The sequence below is a fragment of the Corella eumyota genome, chromosome 1 (assembly GCF_963082875.1).
Source record: "Corella eumyota chromosome 1, kaCorEumy4.1, whole genome shotgun sequence".
NCBI classification, from domain to species: Eukaryota; Metazoa; Chordata; class Ascidiacea; order Phlebobranchia; family Corellidae; genus Corella; species Corella eumyota.
The window spans coordinates 18939778-18965341 of NC_137490.1; the positions used below are offsets into that span (position 1 = coordinate 18939778).

At 24.4% G+C, this 25564-nt stretch overlaps 1 protein-coding gene across 1 annotated transcript; it reads left to right on the forward strand.

Moving 5' to 3' along the window:
- The first annotated feature begins 210 nt into the window (after positions 1–210).
- On the forward strand, positions 211–3469 carry LOC145741588 (receptor-type tyrosine-protein phosphatase alpha-like). The gene is made up of 11 exons (XM_082559195.1): positions 211–306; positions 473–612; positions 875–1013; positions 1344–1447; positions 1729–1862; positions 1933–2009; positions 2142–2276; positions 2449–2589; positions 2754–2890; positions 3081–3216; positions 3383–3469. The coding sequence occupies exons 1-11, from the start codon at positions 211–213 to the stop codon at positions 3467–3469; spliced, it is 1326 nt and encodes a 441-aa protein (XP_082415321.1).
- Positions 3470–25564: the final 22095 nt, after the last annotated feature.

Genomic DNA, 25564 nt, shown 5'->3' on the forward strand with positions numbered 1-25564 from the left:
CTAATGTGTAGATGTCATTAGGTATTTTTGTTCTGATTATTATAGCTTTATTAGTTTTCTATTGCCACTTACATTTTAAAGTTTATATTACCATTTTATTAATTTTTCATTGTCACATATTCTGCATACTTATTAAATAGACAAAACTAAAATTATTAATTATGTTGCTAGAAAAAATGTGAAAAGTACTGGCCTGATCCAGGTACGACAATGAACTATGGAAACATCAGTGTTAAGGGTGGGGAGGAATCCATGTTTGGGTACTATACTGTGAGAAAATTACATGCCAAATATGTTAACAATAGAGTAAGTGACTCTAAATGCTCTAATATAAAATCTATCATGTTTAAAAATAAAAGATTCTTAAATTTATCTGTTTTAATACCTTGGGCTATACACAAGTGCTAACTTAATTTTTTCTTTAATTTTAATTTTTACACTTTGAATTTGATATATGTAATTTTTGGTTTAGTTTGAGCTAGATGTAACACAGTTTCAATATCTAACTTGGCCAGATCATGGTGTTCCAGTTTCAACCAGTCCTTTCTTCAAACTATACAAACATGTTAAAGCTGTTCAAGATAGCAAAACCCCAACTGCTGTTCATTGCAGGTAAAATAATTTGATTATGTTACGTTAAGTTGTTTAAATTTTCCCCTAAAAAAATTATTGTATTGGTTTGAGATAATTATGATTTTAAATAATTATCTTTTTCAGAAACTGTAAAATAATATTTTATTACGTTTGTAACTAATTTGTAAAATCATTTCAAGTTTTTATGAGATTTATAGGTAGTTGGTTGAAAAAAAATTTATTACTTTATAGCTGGAAACATGTTATTGCCACCTGAGTTAATATTTGATTTTCTTTACAGTGCTGGTGTAGGTAGAACTGGTACGTTTATTGGCTTTGATTGTTTGATCGAAGAAATGAAAATGGATAAAAATAGAGTTAATATTTTTCAAACGGTACTAAACATGAGAACACAAAGAACTGACATGGTTCAGTCCAAGGTTATTTATTGATTTTACGAATTTTCAACTTTCATTTTGCCTTTTATTAGTATTACTTGCTCCTGTTAAATTAAATTAGTTGCGTTTTATTAAACAAAAAATGTTTGGTATTTTTAATGTTTTTATTATGTCAATGTACAAGTTTAAACAAGCCTTTACTGGTAAACATTTTTTAAGCTCATGATTTAGTATGTTATTTAAATTTTATTAATTTATCTTTTGTTTGATCAATCTCATTCCAAAAAAAAAATTTACAGAAAATTTTTTATAACATTCACAAAAATTTTTACACACAACTTAAGATTTTTAATATGTTGTATTTTTTTACAGAGCCAGTACATCTTCCTGCACAAACTTATCACTGAAGAAGTTGTGCTTGGTGATAGTGATTTTGATGTTAAAGTTCTAGGGAAAAAAATAAAAAAACAGATGCAGTATGTCTAATAACTTTTTGTTTTATACAATATAATGTTAACTATAATGATATGTTTAAATTATTTAATCTAACATTTAGAACTCGGAATTATATATTTAGTTTCAATGTAATGAAATAATAAATTTAGTTCGTGTAATATGTTATAAATTGAACTGTAACGAATCCGCCATCTTGTTGTTCACGCCAAAGTCTTATCTATTCCTCAGATCACGTGTTTACACCTATTGCAGATCACGTGTTTACACCTATTAAATTAACTCTAATAAATTTTGTTTTTAGAAAAGTTGGTGGTGTTTCTGGTTACGAAGAGGACTTTAAAAAGCTTGATATAATTGGACCACTTTATCCAAGTCATGAGATTGCAAGACGATCCGACAATGCTGAAAAAAATCTGAATGACTTTGTTTTACCATGTATGTAGTTTTTAATTTCAATAAAAACAATGTATTTTAATCTTTGAACTAAAATTACTGTTTTTTGTAGATGATCATGCCAACTTCGTATTAATGCCATTACAAAATGAAGATATGCCGGCTTACTATAATGCATCACTTATCAAGGTAATCACCAAAAAAATCATTTTTGTTGTTTAAACTTAAATCACAATTGTATATTTAAACAATAATATTAAACAAGTTAATCGTTTAAAAAAATTTAAAAAATTAGGTAATAAAATATTCCTGCGAAAACAGGGTTATAGCCCATCTGAAAATATTGTTGCTGCTCAAGGGCCAACCAATAACACCGTTACCGAGTTTTGGCACAGCGTGTGGCAGCATAGATTGGTGACTATTGTAATGTTGCAACAGTCATCTGAACAAGTAGACGTAAATATGCTAAAATAAATTTAAACCCTAACACCGTATTATTAACTTTTATTTTTTTAAATGATTTTATTTATTAAATTTTAAAATAATTGTTTTAATTTCGCAGAAAATTATTTAAAGATATAAAAGATTATTGTTTATAAACATTAAATGTTAAATTACGTTTTTGTAGACTCAGTTTGTACAATATTGGCCTAGTGTTATTGGCAAAAGTGTACAATATCGTGAATACAAAGTTACACTTCATTCTGAAGAGGAAATTACTCCTGAGATTATTGAAAGAAAAATATTGTTAACGTGCAATAAAATTCAGGTTAAAAGTTTAATAATATATAAGGCTCAGTCTACATGCGATATCAGCAGTTGAGTAAAATAGAGAAAGGACGTGGGGTCAAATACAATAATTTCAATTATTTGTGAAATATCTTACTACTCATTTATATGTTTTTGAAAATAAATATTTATATTGTTATAAAGATAACTGTTCACCACTTTCAAATAAATGACTGGAAAGATCACACAGCTCCATCTAGATGTGATGTTATAATTGATTTAGTCGAACAAACACAAAGAAGTTATATTCACAATGGTGGAAGTATGGCTGTGCATTGCAGGTATTATCATTTGTTTGTATATGCTATTGGCTATGCACACTATTTGTTATCTATTATGAGGTTGCAAATTGTATAAAGTTGGGTAGCGCAATTATTTAGTTTACATGATTTTAATACTAAATGTTTGGGATTGCTAGTACATCATCTTGACTGTAAAATTAACTTTTGATAATAATTGACATGTTTTTAGTGATGGAGCAGGTCGAACTGGGGTGTTTGTTGGGGCTTTAAACTTGATGGAACGAATAAAAAATGAAAACAAGATTGATGTCTTGAGAACAGTCAAGGACATGAGGGACATGAGACCGGGAATGGTGGAAAATATAGTAAGGCGATTAAACTAGACACTAGCTTTATTTGTTTTATTTTTTAATATTGATTTTCTTTTGTAATTAAATTTTCAAAATAGTTTAACTACTATTTTACAAAACTACAATTAAAAAATATAAACATCATAGGCTACCCGATGCAATTATATGTTATTATTTTTAGGAACAGTACAAGTTTCTTTATAAAATTTGTGAGCATTACGTAGATTCATTTTCTGCGTATGAGAATTTTATGCCCAAACAAGCATGAAAACTAATCGCTGAAAAGTTTTGTATATAGCCTGTAATGCAGAACAATTGGCAAATAACGTTAATTTTTTAAAACAAATTAGCTGTATTAGATAACTTAATTCGTTTAAAAGTAAAAAAAAAAACAATTTGGCAAAAAAAATAACAATTCGCCGCATTGTGCTTTAATTTTATAACATTTAATTTAGATAGCTAGAAATATATTTTAAGTGAGTGATCTTTCGTGCAATTTAGCTCATCATATATATAGCTTATGGTTGTAATATTAAAAACGCTTTGAAAATTCTATTTTTCTTTATACTGTTACATATATTGTTTTAATAACTTTAATTTTGCCATAAGGGTATCACTGATCGCATATTTTTAAAGTTATGTTTTGGTTAGTCACTCGATTTTATCGTACATCTGTAATTTTACCAAATAAGTTTATGGGCTTTGCTATTAAAATTTATTTTTATTTTTTAAATGTACAATTATAATATGATTTGTTTTACAAATAATTGCCTAGCGATATATCTACTGTAAAATGTCTGTAAAGTGTTAAATAAATGTGATTTAATTAAATAGATTTACATGATTTAAATTAAACAGATACAAATATAAAGGTATACTTTATTAATAATATGTTTTTTTTTAGTTACTAAAAGTATTACGGTTTTAAATCCAATGTTTAATCTTGTAAATTGATGCCCCCCCATTTTTTAAAAACAAATTATAATTTTAACTAATTTTAACCTAAAAGACACCATGACATCAAATGTATATATAACTAAGTATAATAGTTTTTAAAAAAAAACTTTAGTCAAATCTTAAAAAAAACAATTCAAGGTATAACTTACATTAATAAAGTGACAGAGGCAATCTAAAAAGTTTATTTTAACAAAAATTATAATCATAAAATAAGCATATTTTATTAAAAGTACAATATTTTATAAATACAACTAAAAAAGACATTTCTTTACTAAAACACCGTTTTTGTTAAAATCTTTACTTTACCAAAATACCGTTTTTGTTAAAATCTTTACTTTACCAAAATACCGTTTTTGTTAAAATCTTTACTTTACCAAAATACCGTTTTTGTTAAAATCTTTACATTACCAAAATACCGTTTTTGTTAAAATCTTTACTTTACCAAAATACCGTTTTGTTTAAAAGACCGTTTTTGTTAAAATCTTATTTAAAAATATTACTTTCTTAAAAGTTTTGACTACATTTTATACGAATTGCCAAATTTGTAATATTAATGAATTAATAAACAAAAAAGTTAAAGCATGTTTTTAAATATATTTAAATATACTTGTAAATATATGCATATATAAATTTTTATGTAAATTAAAACAAAAATTAATAATTTTTAAAAGCTGCTATGCTTTAATACCGTAGCGGTAAAACAAATGTACCTATTTTTGTTATCATCTATAAAAGATATAAACATTTTTTTATGAAAATTGCCTAATCTCCGAAACTAATGCATTTATTAAAGACACATTGTAATCAAGCAATTGTTTTTATCTTGAATGTTAATGAGAATATTGCAAATAAAAATAAGTCTCTAAAATTCGTATAAAAGGATTCGCAAAACTTAGAATTTTCTTCATAACTCTTGTATATATTAAAAATTTCGACTTATTTTTTTGTAAATACGCTATTTAGGCTTACAGGGTTACTTTAAAACAGTTAAAATTGAAATTTCTTAAAAGGCTGAAAAGGTTTCTTCAAAACAGTTAAAATTAAAATAAAAAAGGTCGCCTTTAATAACACTATCAAGAAAATTGCTGTAACCTTTGTTCTAAAGCATATTTAAAAAAATGTTCTATCTTGAATTTTAGTTAGATTAATTCAAATATAGTTAGGTCACTTAATTTTGCTTTTGAGGTTTTGCAAAATTTAATATTTTTTTTTCATAACTTTTGTATATACTAATATTTTTGACATATTTTTGTAAACACGTTGATTAGACTAACAAGGTTTTTTGAAAACTGTTAAACTTAAAAAAAATTGTTTTGAATTTTTTTGCATACAATATTCTATATGCAAAATAAAAATTACCTCAAACTTTTGTTTTACTATTAATATTTTCGAAAAATATTTTGTAAACACTGTGATTGGATCTGTGCGGTTCTAACACAACAATTATTTTTTGATTTAAAATTTTTTATTTTTTTTTTCAAAAAATTTGTATGCAATATCATTGGCCAAAAATATCACGTGACCTAATTAAACCCAAAATAAAAATTACCTCAAACTTTGGTTTTACTGAAAATTTTTGCGAAATGTTTTATCTTGAATGTTAGTTAGGCCAATGCGCGTCTAATAAAATACAAAATTTTAGGTTTTGAGATTTCATAAATTTTTAATAAAAGTTTCATAACATTTATGAATATTAATATTTTCGAAAAATATTTCGTGAACATGGTAATTGGACCTGTGCGGTTCTAACACAACAATTATTTTTCGATTTAAAATTTTTTTATTTTTTTTCAAAAAATTTGTCTGCAATATCATTGGCCAAAAATATCACGTGACCTAATTAAACACAAAATAAAAATTACCTCAAATTTTTGTTTTACTGAAAATTTTTGCGAAATATTTTTTCTTGAATGTTAGTTAGGCCAACGTGCGTCTAATAAAATACAAAATTTTAGGTTTTGAGATTTCATAAATTTTTGATAAAAGTTTTATAACTTTTATGAATATTAATATTTTCGAAAAATATTTTGTAAACACGGTAATTGGACCTGTGCGGTTCTAACACAACAATAATTTTTTGATTTAAAATTTGTTATTTTTTAAAAAAAAATTTGTATGCAATATCATTGGCCAAAAATATCACGTGACCTAATTAAACCCAAAATAAAAATTACCTCAAACTTTTGTTTTACTGAAAATTTTCGCGAAATGTTTTATCTTGAATGTTAGTTAGGCCAATGCGCGTCTAATAAAATACAAAATTTTAGGTTTTGAGATTTCATAAATTTTTAATAAAAGTTTCATAACATTTATGAATATTAATATTTTCGAAAAATATTTCGTGAACATGGTAATTGGACCTGTGCGGTTATAACACAACAATTATTTTTCGATTTAAAATTTTTTTATTTTTTTTCAAAAAATTTGTCTGCAATATCATTGGCCAAAAATATCACGTGACCTAATTAAACCCAAAATAAAAATTACCTCAAATTTTTGTTTTACTGAAAATTTTTGCGAAATATTTTTTCTTGAATGTTAGTTAGGCCAACGTGCGTCTAATAAAATACAAAATTTTAGGTTTTGAGATTTCATAAATTTTTGATAAAAGTTTTATAACTTTTATGAATATTAATATTTTCGAAAAATATTTTGTAAACACGGTAATTGGACCTGTGCGGTTCTAACACAACAATTATTTTTTGATTTAAAATTTGTTATTTTTAAAAAAAAATTTGTATGCAATATCATTGGCCAAAAATATCACGTGACCTAATTAAACCCAAAATAAAAATTACCTTAAACTTTTGTTTTACTGAAAATTTTCGCGAAATGTTTTATCTTGAATGTTAGTTAGGCCAATGCGCGTCTAATAAAATACAAAATTTTAGGTTTTGAGAATTCATAAATTTTTAATAAAAGTTTCAAACTTGTATGAATAGTAATTTTTTTGAAAAATATTTTGTAAACACGGTAAATGGACCTGTGCGGTTCTAACACAACAATTATTTTTCGATTTAAAATTTTTAATTTTTTTTCAAAAAATTTGTATGCAATATCATTAGCCAAAAATATCACGTGGCCTAATTAAACCCAAAATAAAAATTATCTCAAACTTTTGTTTTACTGAAAATTTTCGCAAAATGTTTTATCTTGAATGTTAGTTAGGCCAATGCGCGTCTAATAAAATACAAAATTTTAGGTTTTGAGATTTCATAAATTTTTAATAAAAGTTTCATAACTTTTATGAATATTAATTTTTTTGAAAAATATTTTGTGAACATGGTAATTGGACCTGTGCGGTTCTAACACAACAATTATTTTTCGATTTAAAATTTGTTATTTTAAAAAAAAAATTTGTATGCAATATCATTGGCCAAAAATATCACGTGACCTAATAAAAACCAAAATAAAAATTACCTCAAACTTTTGTTTTACTGAAAATTTTCGCGAAATGTTTTATCTTGAATGTTAGTTAGGCCAACGCGCGTCTAATAAAATACAAAATTTTAGGTTTTGAGATTTCATAAATTTTTGATAAAAGTTTCATAACTTTTATGAATATTAATATTTTCGAAAAATATTTTGTAAACACGGTAATTGGACCTGTGCGGTTCTAACACAACAATTATTTTTCGATTTAAAATTTGTTATTTTTAAAAAAAAAATTTGTATGCAATATCATTGGCCAAAAATATCACGTGACCTAATTAAACCCAAAATAAAAATTACCTCAAACTTTTGTTTTACTGAAAATTTTCGCGAAATGTTTTATCTTGAATGTTAGTTAGGCCCGTCTAATAAAATACAAAATTTTAGGTTTTGAGATTTCATAAATTTTTAATAATAGTTTCATAACTTGTATGAATATTAATATTTTCGAAAAATATTTTGTAAACACGGTAATTGGACCTGTGCGGTTATAACACAACAATTATTTTTCGATTTAAAATTTGTTATTTTTTTAAAAAAATTTGTATGCAATATCATTGGCCAAAAATATCACGTGACCTAATTAAACCCAAAATAAAAATTACCTCAAACTTTTGTTTTACTGAAAATTTTCGCGAAGTGTTTTATCTTGAATGTTAGTTAGGCCAATGCGCGTCTAATAAAATACAAAATTTTGGGTTTTGAGATTTCATAAATTTTTTTTAAAGTTTCATAACTTTTATGAATATTAATATTTTCGAAAAATATTTTGTAAACACGGTAAATGGACCTGTGCAGTTCTAACACAACAATTATTTTTCGATTTAAAATTTGTTATTTTAAAAAAAAAAATTTGTATGCAATATTATTGGCCAAAAATATCACGTGACCTAATTAAACCCAAAATAAAAATTACCTCAAACTTTTGTTTTACTGAAAATTTTCGCGAAATGTTTTATCTTGAATGTTAGTTAGGCCAATGCGCGTCTAATAAAATACAAAATTTTAGGTTTTGAGATTTCATAAATTTTTAATAAAAGTTTCATAACTTTTATAAATATTAATATTTTCGAAAAATATTTTGTAAACACGGTAATTGGACCTGTGCGGTTCTAACACAACAATTATTTTTCGATTTAAAATTTTTTATTTTTTAAAAAAAAATTTGTATGCAATATCATTGGCCAAAAATATCACGTGACCTAATTAAACCCAAAATAAAAATTACCTCAAACTTTTGTTTTACTGAAAATTTTCGCGAAATGTTTTATCTTGATGGTTAGTTAGGCCAATGCCCGTCTAATAAAATACAAAATTTTAGGTTTTGAGATTTCATAAATTTTTAATAATAGTTTCATAACTTGTATGAATATTAATATTTTCGAAAAATATTTTGTAAACACGGTAATTGGACCTGTGCGGTTCTAACACAACAATTATTTTTCGATTTAAAATTTGTTATTTTAAAAAAAAAATTTTGTATGCAATATCATTGGCCAAAAATATCACGTGACCTAATTAAACCCAAAATAAAAATTACCTCAAACTTTTGTTTTACTGAAAATTTTCGCGAAATGTTTTATCTTGAATGTTAGTTAGGCCAATGCGCGTCTAATAAAATACAAAATTTTAGGTTTTGAGATTTCATAAATTTTTATTAAAAGTTTCATAACTTTTATGAATATTAATATTTTCGAAAAATATTTTGTAAACACGTTAAATGGACCTGTGCGGTTCTAACAAAACAACTATTTTTCGATTTAAAATTTTTTATTTTTTTTCAAAAAATTTGTATGCAATATCGTTGGCCAAAAATATCACGTGACCTAATGAAAACCAAAATAAAAATTACCTCAAACTTTTGTTTTACTGAAAATTTTCGCGAAATATTTTATCTTGAATGTTAGTTAGGCCAATGCGCGTCTAATAAAATACAAAATTTTAGGTTTTGAGATTTCTTAAATTTTTAATAAAAGTTTCATAACTTTTATGAATATTAATATTTTCGAAAAATATTTTGTAAACACGGTAATTGGACCTGTGCGGTTCTAACACAACAATTATTTTTCGATTTAAAATTTTTTTTCAAAAAATTTGTATGCAATATCATTGGCCAAAAATATCACGTGACCTAATTAAACCCAAAATAAAAATTACCTCAAACTTTTGTTTTACTGAAAATTTTCGCGAAATGTTTTATCTTGAATGTTAGTTAGGCCAATGCGCGTCTAATAAAATACAAAATTTTAGGTTTTGAGATTTCATAAATTTTTAATAAAAGTTTCATAACTTTTATGAATATTAATATTTTCGAAAAATATTTTGTAAACAAGGTAATTGGACCTGTGCGGTTCTAACACAACAATTATTTTTCGATTTAAAATTTGTTATTTTTTTTTTTAAATTTGTATGCAATATCATTGGCCAAAAATATCACGTGACCTAATTAAACCCAAAATAAAAATTATCTCAAACATTTGATTTACTGAAAATTTTCGCAAAATGTTCTATCTTGAATGTTAGTTAGGCCAATGCGCATCTAATGAAATACAAAATTTTAGGTTTTGAGATTTCATAAATTTTTAACAAAAGTTTCATAACTTTTATGAATATTAATATTTTTGAAAAATATTTTGTAAACACGGTAATTGGACCTGTGCGGTTCTAACAAAACAATTATTTTTCGATTTAAAATTTTTTATTTTTTTTCAAAAAATTTGTATGCAATATCATTGGCCAAAAATATCACGTGACCTAATTAAACCTAAAATAAAAATTACCTCAAACTTTTGTTCTACTTAAAATTTTTGCAAAATGTTTTATCTTGAATGTTAGTTAGGCCAATGCGCGCCTAATTATATATAAAATTTCAGATTTTGAGATTTCATAAATTTTTAATAAAAGTTTCATAACTTTTATGAATATTAATATTTTCGAAAAATATTTTGTAAACACGGTAATTGGACCTGTGCGGTCCTAACACAACAATTATTTTTCGATTTAAAATTTGTCATTTTTTTAAAAAAAATTTGTATGCAATATCATTGGTCAAAAATATCACGTGACCTAATTAAACCCAAAATAAAAATTACCTCAAACATTTGTTTTACTGAAAATTTTCGCGAAATGTTTTATCTTGAATGTTAGTTAGGCCAATGCGCGTCTAATAAAATACAAAATTTTAGGTTTTGAGATTTCATAAATTTTTAATAAAAGTTTCATAACTTTTATGAATATTAATATTTTCGAAAAATATTTTGTAAACACGGTAATTGGACCTGTGCGGTTCTAACACAACAATTATTTTTCGATTTAAAATTTGTTATTTTTTTTTTAAAAATTTGTATGCAATATCATTGGCCAAAAATATCACGTGACCTAATTAAACCCAAAATAAAAATTACCTCAAACTTTTGTTTTACTGAAAATTTTCGCGAAATGTTTGATGTTGAATGTTAGTTAGGCCAATGCGCGTCTAATAAAATACAAAATTTTAGGTTTTGAGATTTCATAAATTTTTAATAAAAGTTTCATAACTTTTATGAATATTAATATTTTCGAAAAATATTTTGTAAACACGGTAATTGGACCTGTGCGGTTCTAACAAAACAATTATTTTTCGATTTAAAATTTTTAATTTTTTTTCAAAAAATTTGTATGCAATATCATTGGCCAAAAATATCACGTGACCTAATTAAACCCAAAATAAAAATTACCTCAAACTTTTGTTCTACTTCAAATTTTTGCAAAATGTTTTATCTTGAATGTTAGTTAGGCCAATGCGCGTCTAATAAAATACAAAACTTTAGGTTTTGACATTTCATAAATTTTTAATAAAAGTTTCATAACTTTTATGAATATTAATATTTTTGAAAAATATTTTGTAAACACGGTAATTGGACCTGTGCGGTTCTAACAAAACAACTATTTTTCGATTTAAAATTTTTTATTTTTTTTCAAAAAATTTGTATGCAATATCGTTGGCCAAAAATATCACGTGACCTAATGAAAACCAAAATAAAAATTACCTCAAACTTTTGTTTTACTGAAAATTTTCGCGAAATATTTTATCTTGAATGTTAGTTAGGCCAATGCGCGTCTAATAAAATACAAAATTTTAGGTTTTGAGATTTCTTAAATTTTTAATAAAAGTTTCACAACTTTTATGAATATTAATATTTTCGAAAAATATTTTGTAAACACGGTAATTGGACCTGTGCGGTTCTAACACAACAATTATTTTTCGATTTAAAAATTTTATTTTTTTTCAAAAAATTTGTATGCAATATCATTGGCCAAAAATATCACGTGACCTAATTAAACCCAAAATAAAAATTATCTCAAACTTTTGTTTTACTTCAAATTTTTGCGAAATGTTTTATCTTGAATGTTAGTTAGGCCAATGCGCGTCTAATAAAATACAAAATTTTATGTTTTGAGATTTCATAAATTTTTTAAAAAAAGTGTCATAATTTTTATGAATATTAATATTTTTGAAAAATATTATGTAAACACGGAAATTGGACCTGTGCGGTTCTAACACAACAATTATTTTTCGATTTAAAATTTGTTATTTTTTTTTTAAATTTGTATGCAATATCATTGGCCAAAAATATCACGTGACCTAATTAAACCCAAAATAAAAATTATCTCAAACATTTGTTTTACTGAAAATTTTCGCAAAATGTTCTATCTTGAATGTTAGTTAGGCCAATGCGCATCTAATGAAATACAAAATTTTAGGTTTTGAGATTTCATAAATTTTTAACAAAAGTTTCATAACTTTTATGAATATTAATATTTTTGAAAAATATTTTGTAAACACGGTAATTGGACCTGTGCGGTTCTAACAAAACAACTATTTTTCGATTTAAAATTTTTTATTTTTTTTCAAAAAATTTGTATGCAATATCGTTGGCCAAAAATATCACGTGACCTAATGAAAACCAAAATAAAAATTACCTCAAACTTTTGTTTTACTGAAAATTTTCGCGAAATATTTTATCTTGAATGTTAGTTAGGCTAATGCGCGTCTAATAAAATACAAAATTTTAGGTTTTGAGATTTCTTAAATTTTTAATAAAAGTTTCACAACTTTTATGAATATTAATATTTTCGAAAAATATTTTGTAAACACGGTAATTGGACCTGTGCGGTTCTAACACAACAATTATTTTTCGATTTAAAATTTTTTATTTTTTTTCAAAAAATTTGTATGCAATATCATTGGCCAAAAATATCACGTGACCTAATTAAACCCAAAATAAAAATTACCTCAAACTTTTGTTTTACTGAAAATTTTCGCGAAGTGTTTTATCTTGAATGTTAGTTAGGCCAATGCGCGTCTAATAAAATACAAAATTTTGGGTTTTGAGATTTCATAAATTTTTTTTAAAGTTTCATAACTTTTATGAATATTAATATTTTCGAAAAATATTTTGTAAACACGGTAAATGGACCTGTGCAGTTCTAACACAACAATTATTTTTCGATTTAAAATTTGTTATTTTAAAAAAAAAAATTTGTATGCAATATTATTGGCCAAAAATATCACGTGACCTAATTAAACCCAAAATAAAAATTACCTCAAACTTTTGTTTTACTGAAAATTTTCGCGAAATGTTTTATCTTGAATGTTAGTTAGGCCAATGCGCGTCTAATAAAATACAAAATTTTAGGTTTTGAGATTTCATAAATTTTTAATAAAAGTTTCATAACTTTTATAAATATTAATATTTTCGAAAAATATTTTGTAAACACGGTAATTGGACCTGTGCGGTTCTAACACAACAATTATTTTTCGATTTAAAATTTTTTATTTTTTAAAAAAAAATTTGTATGCAATATCATTGGCCAAAAATATCACGTGACCTAATTAAACCCAAAATAAAAATTACCTCAAACTTTTGTTTTACTGAAAATTTTCGCGAAATGTTTTATCTTGATGGTTAGTTAGGCCAATGCCCGTCTAATAAAATACAAAATTTTAGGTTTTGAGATTTCATAAATTTTTAATAATAGTTTCATAACTTGTATGAATATTAATATTTTCGAAAAATATTTTGTAAACACGGTAATTGGACCTGTGCGGTTCTAACACAACAATTATTTTTCGATTTAAAATTTGTTATTTTAAAAAAAAAATTTTGTATGCAATATCATTGGCCAAAAATATCACGTGACCTAATTAAACCCAAAATAAAAATTACCTCAAACTTTTGTTTTACTGAAAATTTTCGCGAAATGTTTTATCTTGAATGTTAGTTAGGCCAATGCGCGTCTAATAAAATACAAAATTTTAGGTTTTGAGATTTCATAAATTTTTATTAAAAGTTTCATAACTTTTATGAATATTAATATTTTCGAAAAATATTTTGTAAACACGTTAAATGGACCTGTGCGGTTCTAACAAAACAACTATTTTTCGATTTAAAATTTTTTATTTTTTTTCAAAAAATTTGTATGCAATATCGTTGGCCAAAAATATCACGTGACCTAATGAAAACCAAAATAAAAATTACCTCAAACTTTTGTTTTACTGAAAATTTTCGCGAAATATTTTATCTTAAATGTTAGTTAGGCCAATGCGCGTCTAATAAAATACAAAATTTTAGGTTTTGAGATTTCTTAAATTTTTAATAAAAGTTTCATAACTTTTATGAATATTAATATTTTCGAAAAATATTTTGTAAACACGGTAATTGGACCTGTGCGGTTCTAACACAACAATTATTTTTCGATTTAAAATTTTTTTTCAAAAAATTTGTATGCAATATCATTGGCCAAAAATATCACGTGACCTAATTAAACCCAAAATAAAAATTACCTCAAACTTTTGTTTTACTGAAAATTTTCGCGAAATGTTTTATCTTGAATGTTAGTTAGGCCAATGCGCGTCTAATAAAATACAAAATTTTAGGTTTTGAGATTTCATAAATTTTTAATAAAAGTTTCATAACTTTTATGAATATTAATATTTTCGAAAAATATTTTGTAAACAAGGTAATTGGACCTGTGCGGTTCTAACACAACAATTATTTTTCGATTTAAAATTTGTTATTTTTTTTTTTAAATTTGTATGCAATATCATTGGCCAAAAATATCACGTGACCTAATTAAACCCAAAATAAAAATTATCTCAAACATTTGATTTACTGAAAATTTTCGCAAAATGTTCTATCTTGAATGTTAGTTAGGCCAATGCGCATCTAATGAAATACAAAATTTTAGGTTTTGAGATTTCATAAATTTTTAACAAAAGTTTCATAACTTTTATGAATATTAATATTTTTGAAAAATATTTTGTAAACACGGTAATTGGACCTGTGCGGTTCTAACAAAACAATTATTTTTCGATTTAAAATTTTTTATTTTTTTTCAAAAAATTTGTATGCAATATCATTGGCCAAAAATATCACGTGACCTAATTAAACCTAAAATAAAAATTACCTCAAACTTTTGTTCTACTTAAAATTTTTGCAAAATGTTTTATCTTGAATGTTAGTTAGGCCAATGCGCGCCTAATTATATATAAAATTTCAGATTTTGAGATTTCATAAATTTTTAATAAAAGTTTCATAACTTTTATGAATATTAATATTTTCGAAAAATATTTTGTAAACACGGTAATTGGACCTGTGCGGTCCTAACACAACAATTATTTTTCGATTTAAAATTTGTCATTTTTTTAAAAAAAATTTGTATGCAATATCATTGGTCAAAAATATCACGTGACCTAATTAAACCCAAAATAAAAATTACCTCAAACATTTGTTTTACTGAAAATTTTCGCGAAATGTTTCATCTTGAATGTTAGTTAGGCCAATGCGCGTCTAATAAAATACAAAATTTTAGGTTTTGAGATTTCATAAATTTTTAATAAAAGTTTCATAACTTTTATGAATATTAATATTTTCGAAAAATATTTTGTAAACACGGTAATTGGACCTGTGCGGTTCTAACACAACAATTATTTTTCGATTTAAAATTTGTTATTTTTTTTTTTTAAATTTGTATGCAATATCATTGGCCAAAAATATCACGTGACCTAATTAAACCCAAAATAAAAATTACCTCAAACTTTTGTTTTACTGAAAATTTTCGCGAAATGTTTGATGTTGAATGTTAGTTAGGCCAATGCGCGTCTAATAAAATACAAAATTTTAGGTTTTGAGATTTCATAAATTTTTAATAAAAGTTTCATAACTTTTATGAATATTAATATTTTCGAAAAATATTTTGTAAACACGGTAATTGGACCTGTGCGGTTCTAACAAAACAATTATTTTTCGATTTAAAATTTTTAATTTTTTTTCAAAAAATTTGTATGCAATATCATTGGCCAAAAATATCACGTGACCTAATTAAACCCAAAATAAAAATTACCTCAAACTTTTGTTCTACTTCAAATTTTTGCAAAATGTTTTATCTTGAATGTTAGTTAGGCCAATGCGCGTCTAATAAAATACAAAACTTTAGGTTTTGACATTTCATAAATTTTTAATAAAAGTTTCATAACTTTTATGAATATTAATATTTTTGAAAAATATTTTGTAAACACGGTAATTGGACCTGTGCGGTTCTAACAAAACAACTATTTTTCGATTTAAAATTTTTTATTTTTTTTCAAAAAATTTGTATGCAATATCGTTGGCCAAAAATATCACGTGACCTAATGAAAACCAAAATAAAAATTACCTCAAACTTTTGTTTTACTGAAAATTTTCGCGAAATATTTTATCTTGAATGTTAGTTAGGCCAATGCGCGTCTAATAAAATACAAAATTTTAGGTTTTGAGATTTCTTAAATTTTTAATAAAAGTTTCACAACTTTTATGAATATTAATATTTTTGAAAAATATTATGTAAACACGGAAATTGGACCTGTGCGGTTCTAACACAACAATTATTTTTCGATTTAAAATTTGTTATTTTTTTTTTAAATTTGTATGCAATATCATTGACCAAAAATATCACGTGACCTAATTAAACCCAAAATAAAAATTATCTCAAACATTTGTTTTACTGAAAATTTTCGCAAAATGTTCTATCTTGAATGTTAGTTAGGCCAATGCGCATCTAATGAAATACAAAATTTTAGGTTTTGAGATTTCATAAATTTTTAACAAAAGTTTCATAACTTTTATGAATATTAATATTTTTGAAAAATATTTTGTAAACACGGTAATTGGACCTGTGCGGTTCTAACAAAACAACTATTTTTCGATTTAAAATTTTTTATTTTTTTTCAAAAAATTTGTATGCAATATCGTTGGCCAAAAATATCACGTGACCTAATGAAAACCAAAATAAAAATTACCTCAAACTTTTGTTTTACTGAAAATTTTCGCGAAATATTTTATCTTGAATGTTAGTTAGGCTAATGCGCGTCTAATAAAATACAAAATTTTAGGTTTTGAGATTTCTTAAATTTTTAATAAAAGTTTCACAACTTTTATGAATATTAATATTTTCGAAAAATATTTTGTAAACACGGTAATTGGACCTGTGCGGTTCTAACACAACAATTATTTTTCGATTTAAAATTTTTTATTTTTTTTCAAAAAATTTGTATGCAATATCATTGGCCAAAAATATCACGTGACCTAATTAAACCCAAAATAAAAATTATCTCAAACTTTTGTTTTACTTCAAATTTTTGCGAAATGTTTTATCTTGAATGTTAGTTAGGCCAATGCGCGTCTAATAAAATACAAAATTTTATGTTTTGAGATTTCATAAATTTTTTAAAAAAAGTGTCATAATTTTTATGAATATTAATATTTTTGAAAAATATTATGTAAACACGGAAATTGGACCTGTGCGGTTCTAACACAACAATTATTTTTCGATTTAAAATTTGTTATTTTTTTTTTAAATTTGTATGCAATATCATTGGCCAAAAATATCACGTGACCTAATTAAACCCAAAATAAAAATTATCTCAAACATTTGTTTTACTGAAAATTTTCGCAAAATGTTCTATCTTGAATGTTAGTTAGGCCAATGCGCATCTAATGAAATACAAAATTTTAGGTTTTGAGATTTCATAAATTTTTAACAAAAGTTTCATAACTTTTATGAATATTAATATTTTTGAAAAATATTTTGTAAACACGGTAATTGGACCTGTGCGGTTCTAACAAAACAATTATTTTTCGATTTAAAATTTTTAATTATTTTTCAAAAAAATTGTATGCAATATCATTGGCCAAAAATATCACGTGACCTAATTAAACCTAAAATAAAAATTACCTCAAACTTTTGTTTTACTGAAAATTTTCGCGAAATGTTTTATGTTGAATGTTAGTTAGGCCAATGCGCGTCTAATAAAATACAAAATTTTAGGTTTTGAGATTTCATAAATTTTTAATAAAAGTTTCATAACTTTTATGAATATTAATTTTTTTGAAAAATATTTTGTGAACATGGTAATTGGACCTGTGCGGTTCTAACACAACAATTATTTTTCGATTTAAAATTTGTAATTTTAAAAAAAAAATTTGTATGCAATATCATTGGCCAAAAATATCACGTGACCTAATAAAAACCAAAATAAAAATTACCTCAAACTTTTGTTTTACTGAAAATTTTCGCGAAATGTTTTATCTTGAATGTTAGTTAGGCCAACGCGCGTCTAATAAAATACAAAATTTTAGGTTTTGAGATTTCATAAATTTTTGATAAAAGTTTCATAACTTTTATGAATATTAATATTTTCGAAAAATATTTTGTAAACACGGTAATTGGACCTGTGCGGTTCTAACACAACAATTATTTTTCGATTTAAAATTTGTTATTTTTAAAAAAAAAATTTGTATGCAATATCATTGGCCAAAAATATCACGTGACCTAATTAAACCCAAAATAAAAATTACCTCAAACTTTTGTTTTACGTCTAATAAAATACAAAATTTTAGGTTTTGAGATTTCATAAATTTTTATTAAAAGTTTCATAACTTTTATGAATATTAATATTTTCGAAAAATATTTTGTAAACACGTTAAATGGACCTGTGCGGTTCTAACAAAACAACTATTTTTCGATTTAAAATTTTTTATTTTTTTTCAAAAAATTTGTATGCAATATCGTTGGCCAAAAATATCACGTGACCTAATGAAAACCAAAATAAAAATTACCTCAAACTTTTGTTTTACTGAAAATTTTCGCGAAATATTTTATCTTGAATGTTAGTTAGGCCAATGCGCGTCTAATAAAATACAAAATTTTAGGTTTTGAGATTTCTTAAATTTTTAATAAAAGTTTCATAACTTTTATGAATATTAATATTTTCGAAAAATATTTTGTAAACACGGTAATTGGACCTGTGCGGTTCTAACACAACAATTATTTTTCGATTTAAAATTTTTTATTTTTTTTCAAAAAATTTGTATGCAATATCATTGGCCAAAAATATCACGTGACCTAATTAAACCCAAAATAAAAATTACCCCAAACTTTTGTTTTACTGAAAATTTTCGCGAAATGTTTTATCTTGAATGTTAGTTAGGCCAATGCGCGTCTAATAAAATACAAAATTTTAGGTTTTGAGATTTCATAAATTTTTAATAAAAGTTTCATAACTTTTATGAATATTAATATTTTCGAAAAATATTTTGTAAACACGGTAAATGGACCTGTGCGGTTCTAACACAAAAATTATTTTTCGATTTAAAATTTTTAATTTTTTTTCAAAAATTTTGTATGCAATATCATTGGCCAAAAATATCACGTGACCTAATTAAACCCAAAATAAAAATTACCTCAAACTTTTGTTTTACTGAAAATTTTCGCGAAATGTTTTATCTTGAATGTTAGTTAGGCCAATGCGCGTCTAATAAAATACAAAATTTTAGGTTTTGAGATTTCATAAATTTTTAATAAAAGTTTCATAACTTTTATGAATATTAATATTTTCGAAAAATATTTTGTGAACATGGTAATTGGACCTGTGCGGTTCTAACACAACAATTATTTTTCGATTTAAAATTTTTTATTTTTTTTCAAAAAATTTGTATGCAATATCATTGGCCAAAAATATCACGTGACCTAATTAAACCCAAAATAAAAATTATCTCAAACTTTTGTTTTACTGAAAATTTTTGCGAAATGTTTTATCTTGAATGTTAGTTAGGCCAATGCGCGTCTAATAAAATACAAAATTTTAGGTTTTGAGATTTCATAAATTTTTAACAAAAGTTTCATAACTTTTATGAATATTAATATTTTTGAAAAATATTTTGTAAACACGGTAATTGGACCTGTGCGGTTCTAACAAAACAATTATTTTTCGATTTAAAATTTTTAATTTTTTTTCAAAAAATTTGTATGCAATATCATTGGCCAAAAATATCACGTGACCTAATTAAACCTAAAATAAAAATTACCTCAAACTTTTGTTTTACTGAAAATTTTCGCGAAATGTTTTATGTTGAATGTTAGTTAGGCCAATGCGCGTCTAATAAAATACAAAATTTTAGGTTTTGAGATTTCATAAATTTTTAATAAAAGTTTCATAACTTTTATGAATATTAATATTTTCGAAAAATATTTTGTAAACACGGTAATTGGACCTGTGCGGTTCTAACAAAACAATTATTTTTCGATTTAAAATTTTTAATTTTTTTTCAAAAAATTTGTATGCAATATCATTGGCCAAAAATATCACGTGACCTAATTAAACCCAAAATAAAAATTATCTCAAACATTTGTTTTACTGAAAATTTTCGCAAAATGTTCTATCTTGAATGTTAGTTAGGCCAATGCGCATCTAATGAAATACAAAATTTTAGGTTTTGAGATTTCATAAATTTTTAACAAAAGTTTCATAACTTTTATGAATATTAATATTTTTGAAAAATATTTTGTAAACACGGTAATTGGACCTGTGCGGTTCTAACAAAACAATTATTTTTCGATTTAAAATTTTTAATTATTTTTCAAAAAATTTGTATGCAAAATATCATTGGCCAAAAATATCACGTGACCTAATTAAACCTAAAATAAAAATTACCTCAAACTTTTGTTTTACTGAAAATTTTCGCGAAATGTTTTATGTTGAATGTTAGTTAGGCCAATGCGCGTCTAATAAAATACAAAATTTTAGGTTTTGAGATTTCATAAATTTTTAATAAAAGTTTCATAACTTTTATGAATATTAATATTTTCGAAAAATATTTTGTAAACACGGTAATTGGACCTGTGCGGTTCTAACAAAACAATTATTTTTCGATTTAAAATTTTTAATTTTTTTTCAAAAAATTTGTATGCAATATCATTGGCCAAAAATATCACGTGACCTAATTAAACCCAAAATAAAAATTACTTCAAACTTTTGTTCTACTTCAAATTTTTGCAAAATGTTTTATCTTGAATGTTAGTTAGGCCAATGCGCGTCTAATAAAATACAAAACTTTAGGTTTTGACATTTCATAAATTTTTAATAAAAGTTTCATAACTTTTATGAATATTAATATTTTTGAAAAATATTTTGTAAACACGGTAATTGGACCTGTGCGGTTCTAACAAAACAACTATTTTTCGATTTAAAATTTTTTATTTTTTTTCAAAAAATTTGTATGCAATATCGTTGGCCAAAAATATCACGTGACCTAATGAAAACCAAAATAAAAATTACCTCAAACTTTTGTTTTACTGAAAATTTTCGCGAAATATTTTATCTTGAATGTTAGTTAGGCCAATGCGCGTCTAATAAAATACAAAATTTTAGGTTTTAAGATTTCTTAAATTTTTAATAAAAGTTTCATAACTTTTATGAATATTAATATTTTCGAAAAATATTTTGTAAACACGGTAATTGGACCTGTGCGGTTCTAACACAACAATTATTTTTCGATTTAAAATTTTTTATTTTTTTTCAAAAAATTTGTATGCAATATCATTGGCCAAAAATATCACGTGACCTAATTAAACCCAAAGTAAAAATTATCTCAAACTTTTGTTCTACTTAAAATTTTTGCAAAATGTTTTATCTTGAATGTTAGTTAGGCCAATGCGCGCCTAATTATATATAAAATTTCAGATTTTGAGATTTCATAAATTTTTAATAAAAGTTTCATAACTTTTATGAATATTAATATTTTCGAAAAATATTTTGTAAACACGGTAATTGGACCTGTGCGGTCCTAACACAACAATTAGTTTTCGATTTAAAATTTGTCATTTTTTAAAAAAAAATTTGTATGCAATATCATTGGCCAAAAATATCACGTGACCTAATTAAACCCAAAATAAAAATTACCTCAAACATTTGTTTTACTGAAAATTTTCGCGAAATGTTTTATCTTGAATGTTAGTTAGGCCAATGCGCGTCTAATAAAATACAAAATTTTAGGTTTTGAGATTTCATAAATTTTTAATAAAAGTTTCATAACTTTTATGAATATTAATATTTTCGAAAAATATTTTGTAAACACGGTAATTGGACCTGTGCGGTTCTAACACAACAATTATTTTTCGATTTAAAATTTGTTATTTTTTTTTTTTAAATTTGTATGCAATATCATTGGCCAAAAATATCACGTGACCTAATTAAACCCAAAATAAAAATTACCTCAAACTTTTGTTTTACTGAAAATTTTCGCGAAATGTTTTATGTTGAATGTTAGTTAGGCCAATGCGCGTCTAATAAAATACAAAATTTTAGGTTTTGAGATTTCATAAATTTTTAATAAAAGTTTCCTAACTTTTATGAATATTAATATTTTCGAAAAATATTTTGTAAACACGGTAATTGGACCTGTGCGGTTCTAACAAAACAATTATTTTTCGATTTAAAATTTTTAATTTTTTTTCAAAAAATTTGTATGCAATATCATTGGCCAAAAATATCACGTGACCTAATTAAACCCAAAATAAAAATTACCTCAAACTTTTGTTCTACTTAAAATTTTTGCAAAATGTTTTATCTTGAATGTTAGTTAGGCCAATGCGCGCCTAATTATATATAAAATTTCAGATTTTGAGATTTCATAAATTTTTAATAAAAGTTTCATAACTTTTATGAATATTAATATTTTCGAAAAATATTTTGTAAACACGGTAATTGGACCTGTGCGGTCCTAACACAACAATTAGTTTTCGATTTAAAATTTGTCATTTTTTAAAAAAAAATTTGTATGCAATATCATTGGCCAAAAATATCACGTGACCTAATTAAACCCAAAATAAAAATTACCTCAAACATTTGTTTTACTGAAAATTTTCGCGAAATGTTTTATCTTGAATGTTAGTTAGGCCAATGCGCGTCTAATAAAATACAAAATTTTAGGTTTTGAGATTTCATAAATTTTTAATAAAAGTTTCATAACTTTTATGAATATTAATATTTTCGAAAAATATTTTGTAAACACGGTAATTGGACCTGTGCGGTTCTAACACAACAATTATTTTTCGATTTAAAATTTGTTATTTTTTTTTTTTAAATTTGTATGCAATATCATTGGCCAAAAATATCACGTGACCTAATTAAACCCAAAATAAAAATTACCTCAAACTTTTGTTTTACTGAAAATTTTCGCGAAATGTTTTATGTTGAATGTTAGTTAGGCCAATGCGCGTCTAATAAAATACAAAATTTTAGGTTTTGAGATTTCATAAATTTTTAATAAAAGTTTCCTAACTTTTATGAATATTAATATTTTCGAAAAATATTTTGTAAACACGGTAATTGGACCTGTGCGGTTCTAACAAAACAATTATTTTTCGATTTAAAATTTTTAATTTTTTTTCAAAAAATTTGTATGCAATATCATTGGCCAAAAATATCACGTGACCTAATTAAACCCAAAATAAAAATTACCTCAAACTTTTGTTCTACTTAAAATTTTTGCAAAATGTTTTATCTTGAATGTTAGTTAGGCCAATGCGCGTCTAATAAAATACAAAATTTTAGGTTTTGAGATTTCATAAATTTTTAATAAAAGTTTCATAACTTTTATGAATATTAATATTTTTGAAAAATATTTTGTAAACACGGTAATTGGACCTGTGCGGTTCTAACAAAACAACTATTTTTCGATTTAAAATTTTTTATTTTTTTTCAAAAAATTTGTATGCAATATCGTTGGCCAAAATTATCACGTGACCTAATGAAAACCAAAATAAAAATTACCTCAAACTTTTGTTTTACTGAAAATTTTCGCGAAATATTTTATCTTGAATGTTAGTTAGGCCAATGCGCGTCTAATAAAATACAAAATTTTAGGTTTTGAGATTTCATAAATTTAAAAAAAAAAGTGTCATAATTTTTATAAATATTAATATTTTTGAAAAATATTATGTAAACACGGTAATTGGACCTGTGCGGTTATAACACAACAATTATTTTTTGATTTAAAATTTTTTATTTTTTTCCAAAAAATTTGTATGCAATTGGCCAAAAATATCACGTGACCTAATGAAAAGCAAAATAAAAATTACCTCAAACTTTTGTTTTACTGAAAATTTTTACGAAATGTTTTATCTTGAACGTTAGTTAGGCCAATGCGCGTCTAATAAAATACAAAATTTTAGGTTTTGAGATTTCATAAATTTTTAATAAAAGTGTCATAACTTTTATGAATATTAATATTTTTGAAAAATATTAGGTAATCACGGTAATTGGACCTGTGCGGTTCTAACACAACAATTATTTTTCGATTTAAAATTTTTTATTTTTTTTTTTAAATTTGTATGCAATATCATTGGCCAAAAATATCACGTGACCTAATTAAACCCAAAATAAAAATTATCTCAAACTTTTGTTTTACTGAAAATTTTCGCGAAATGTTTTATCTTGAATGTTAGTTAGGCCAATGCGCGTCTAATAAAATACAAAATTTTAGGTTTTGAGATTTTATAAATTTTTAATAAAAGTTTCATAACTTTTATGAATATTAATTTTTTTGTAAAATATTTTGTGAACATGGTAATTGGACCTGTGCGGTTCTAACACAACAATTATTTTTTGATTTAAAATTTTTTATTTTTTTTCAAAAAATTTGTATGCAATATCATTGGCCAAAAATATCACGTGACCTAATGAAAACCAAAATAAAAATTACCTCAAATTTTTGTTTTACTGAAAATTTTCGCGAAATGTTTTATCTTGAATGTTAGTTAGGCCAATGCGCGTCTAATAAAATACCAAATTTTAGGTTTTGAGATTTCATAAATTTTTAATAAAAGTTTCATAACTTTTATGAATATTAATATTTTCGAAAAATATTTTGTAAACACGGTAAATGGACCTGTGCGGTTCTAACACAAAAATTATTTTTCGATTTAAAATTTTTAATTTTTTTTCAAAAATTTTGTATGCAATATCATTGGCCAAAAATATCACGTGACCTAATTAAACCCAAAATAAAAATTACCTCAAACTTTTGTTTTACTGAAAATTTTCGCGAAATGTTTTATCTTGAATGTTAGTTAGGCCAATGCGCGTCTAATAAAATACAAAATTTTAGGTTTTGAGATTTCATAAATTTTTAATAAAAGTTTCATAACTTTTATGAATATTAATATTTTCGAAAAATATTTTGTGAACATGGTAATTGGACCTGTGCGGTTCTAACACAACAATTATTTTTCGATTTAAAATTTTTTATTTTTTTTCAAAAAATTTGTATGCAATATCATTGGCCAAAAATATCACGTGACCTAATTAAACCCAAAATAAAAATTATCTCAAACTTTTGTTTTACTGAAAATTTTTGCGAAATGTTTTATCTTGAATGTTAGTTAGGCCAATGCGCGTCTAATAAAATAAAAAATTTTATGTTTTGAGATTTCATAAATTTTTAAAAAAAAGTGTCATAATTTTTATGAATATTAATATTTTTGAAAAATATTATGTAAACACGGTAATTGGACCTATGCGGTTCTAACACAACAATTATTTTTCGATTTAAAATTTGTTATTTTTTTTTTTAAATTTGTATGCAATATCATTGGCCAAAAATATCACGTGACC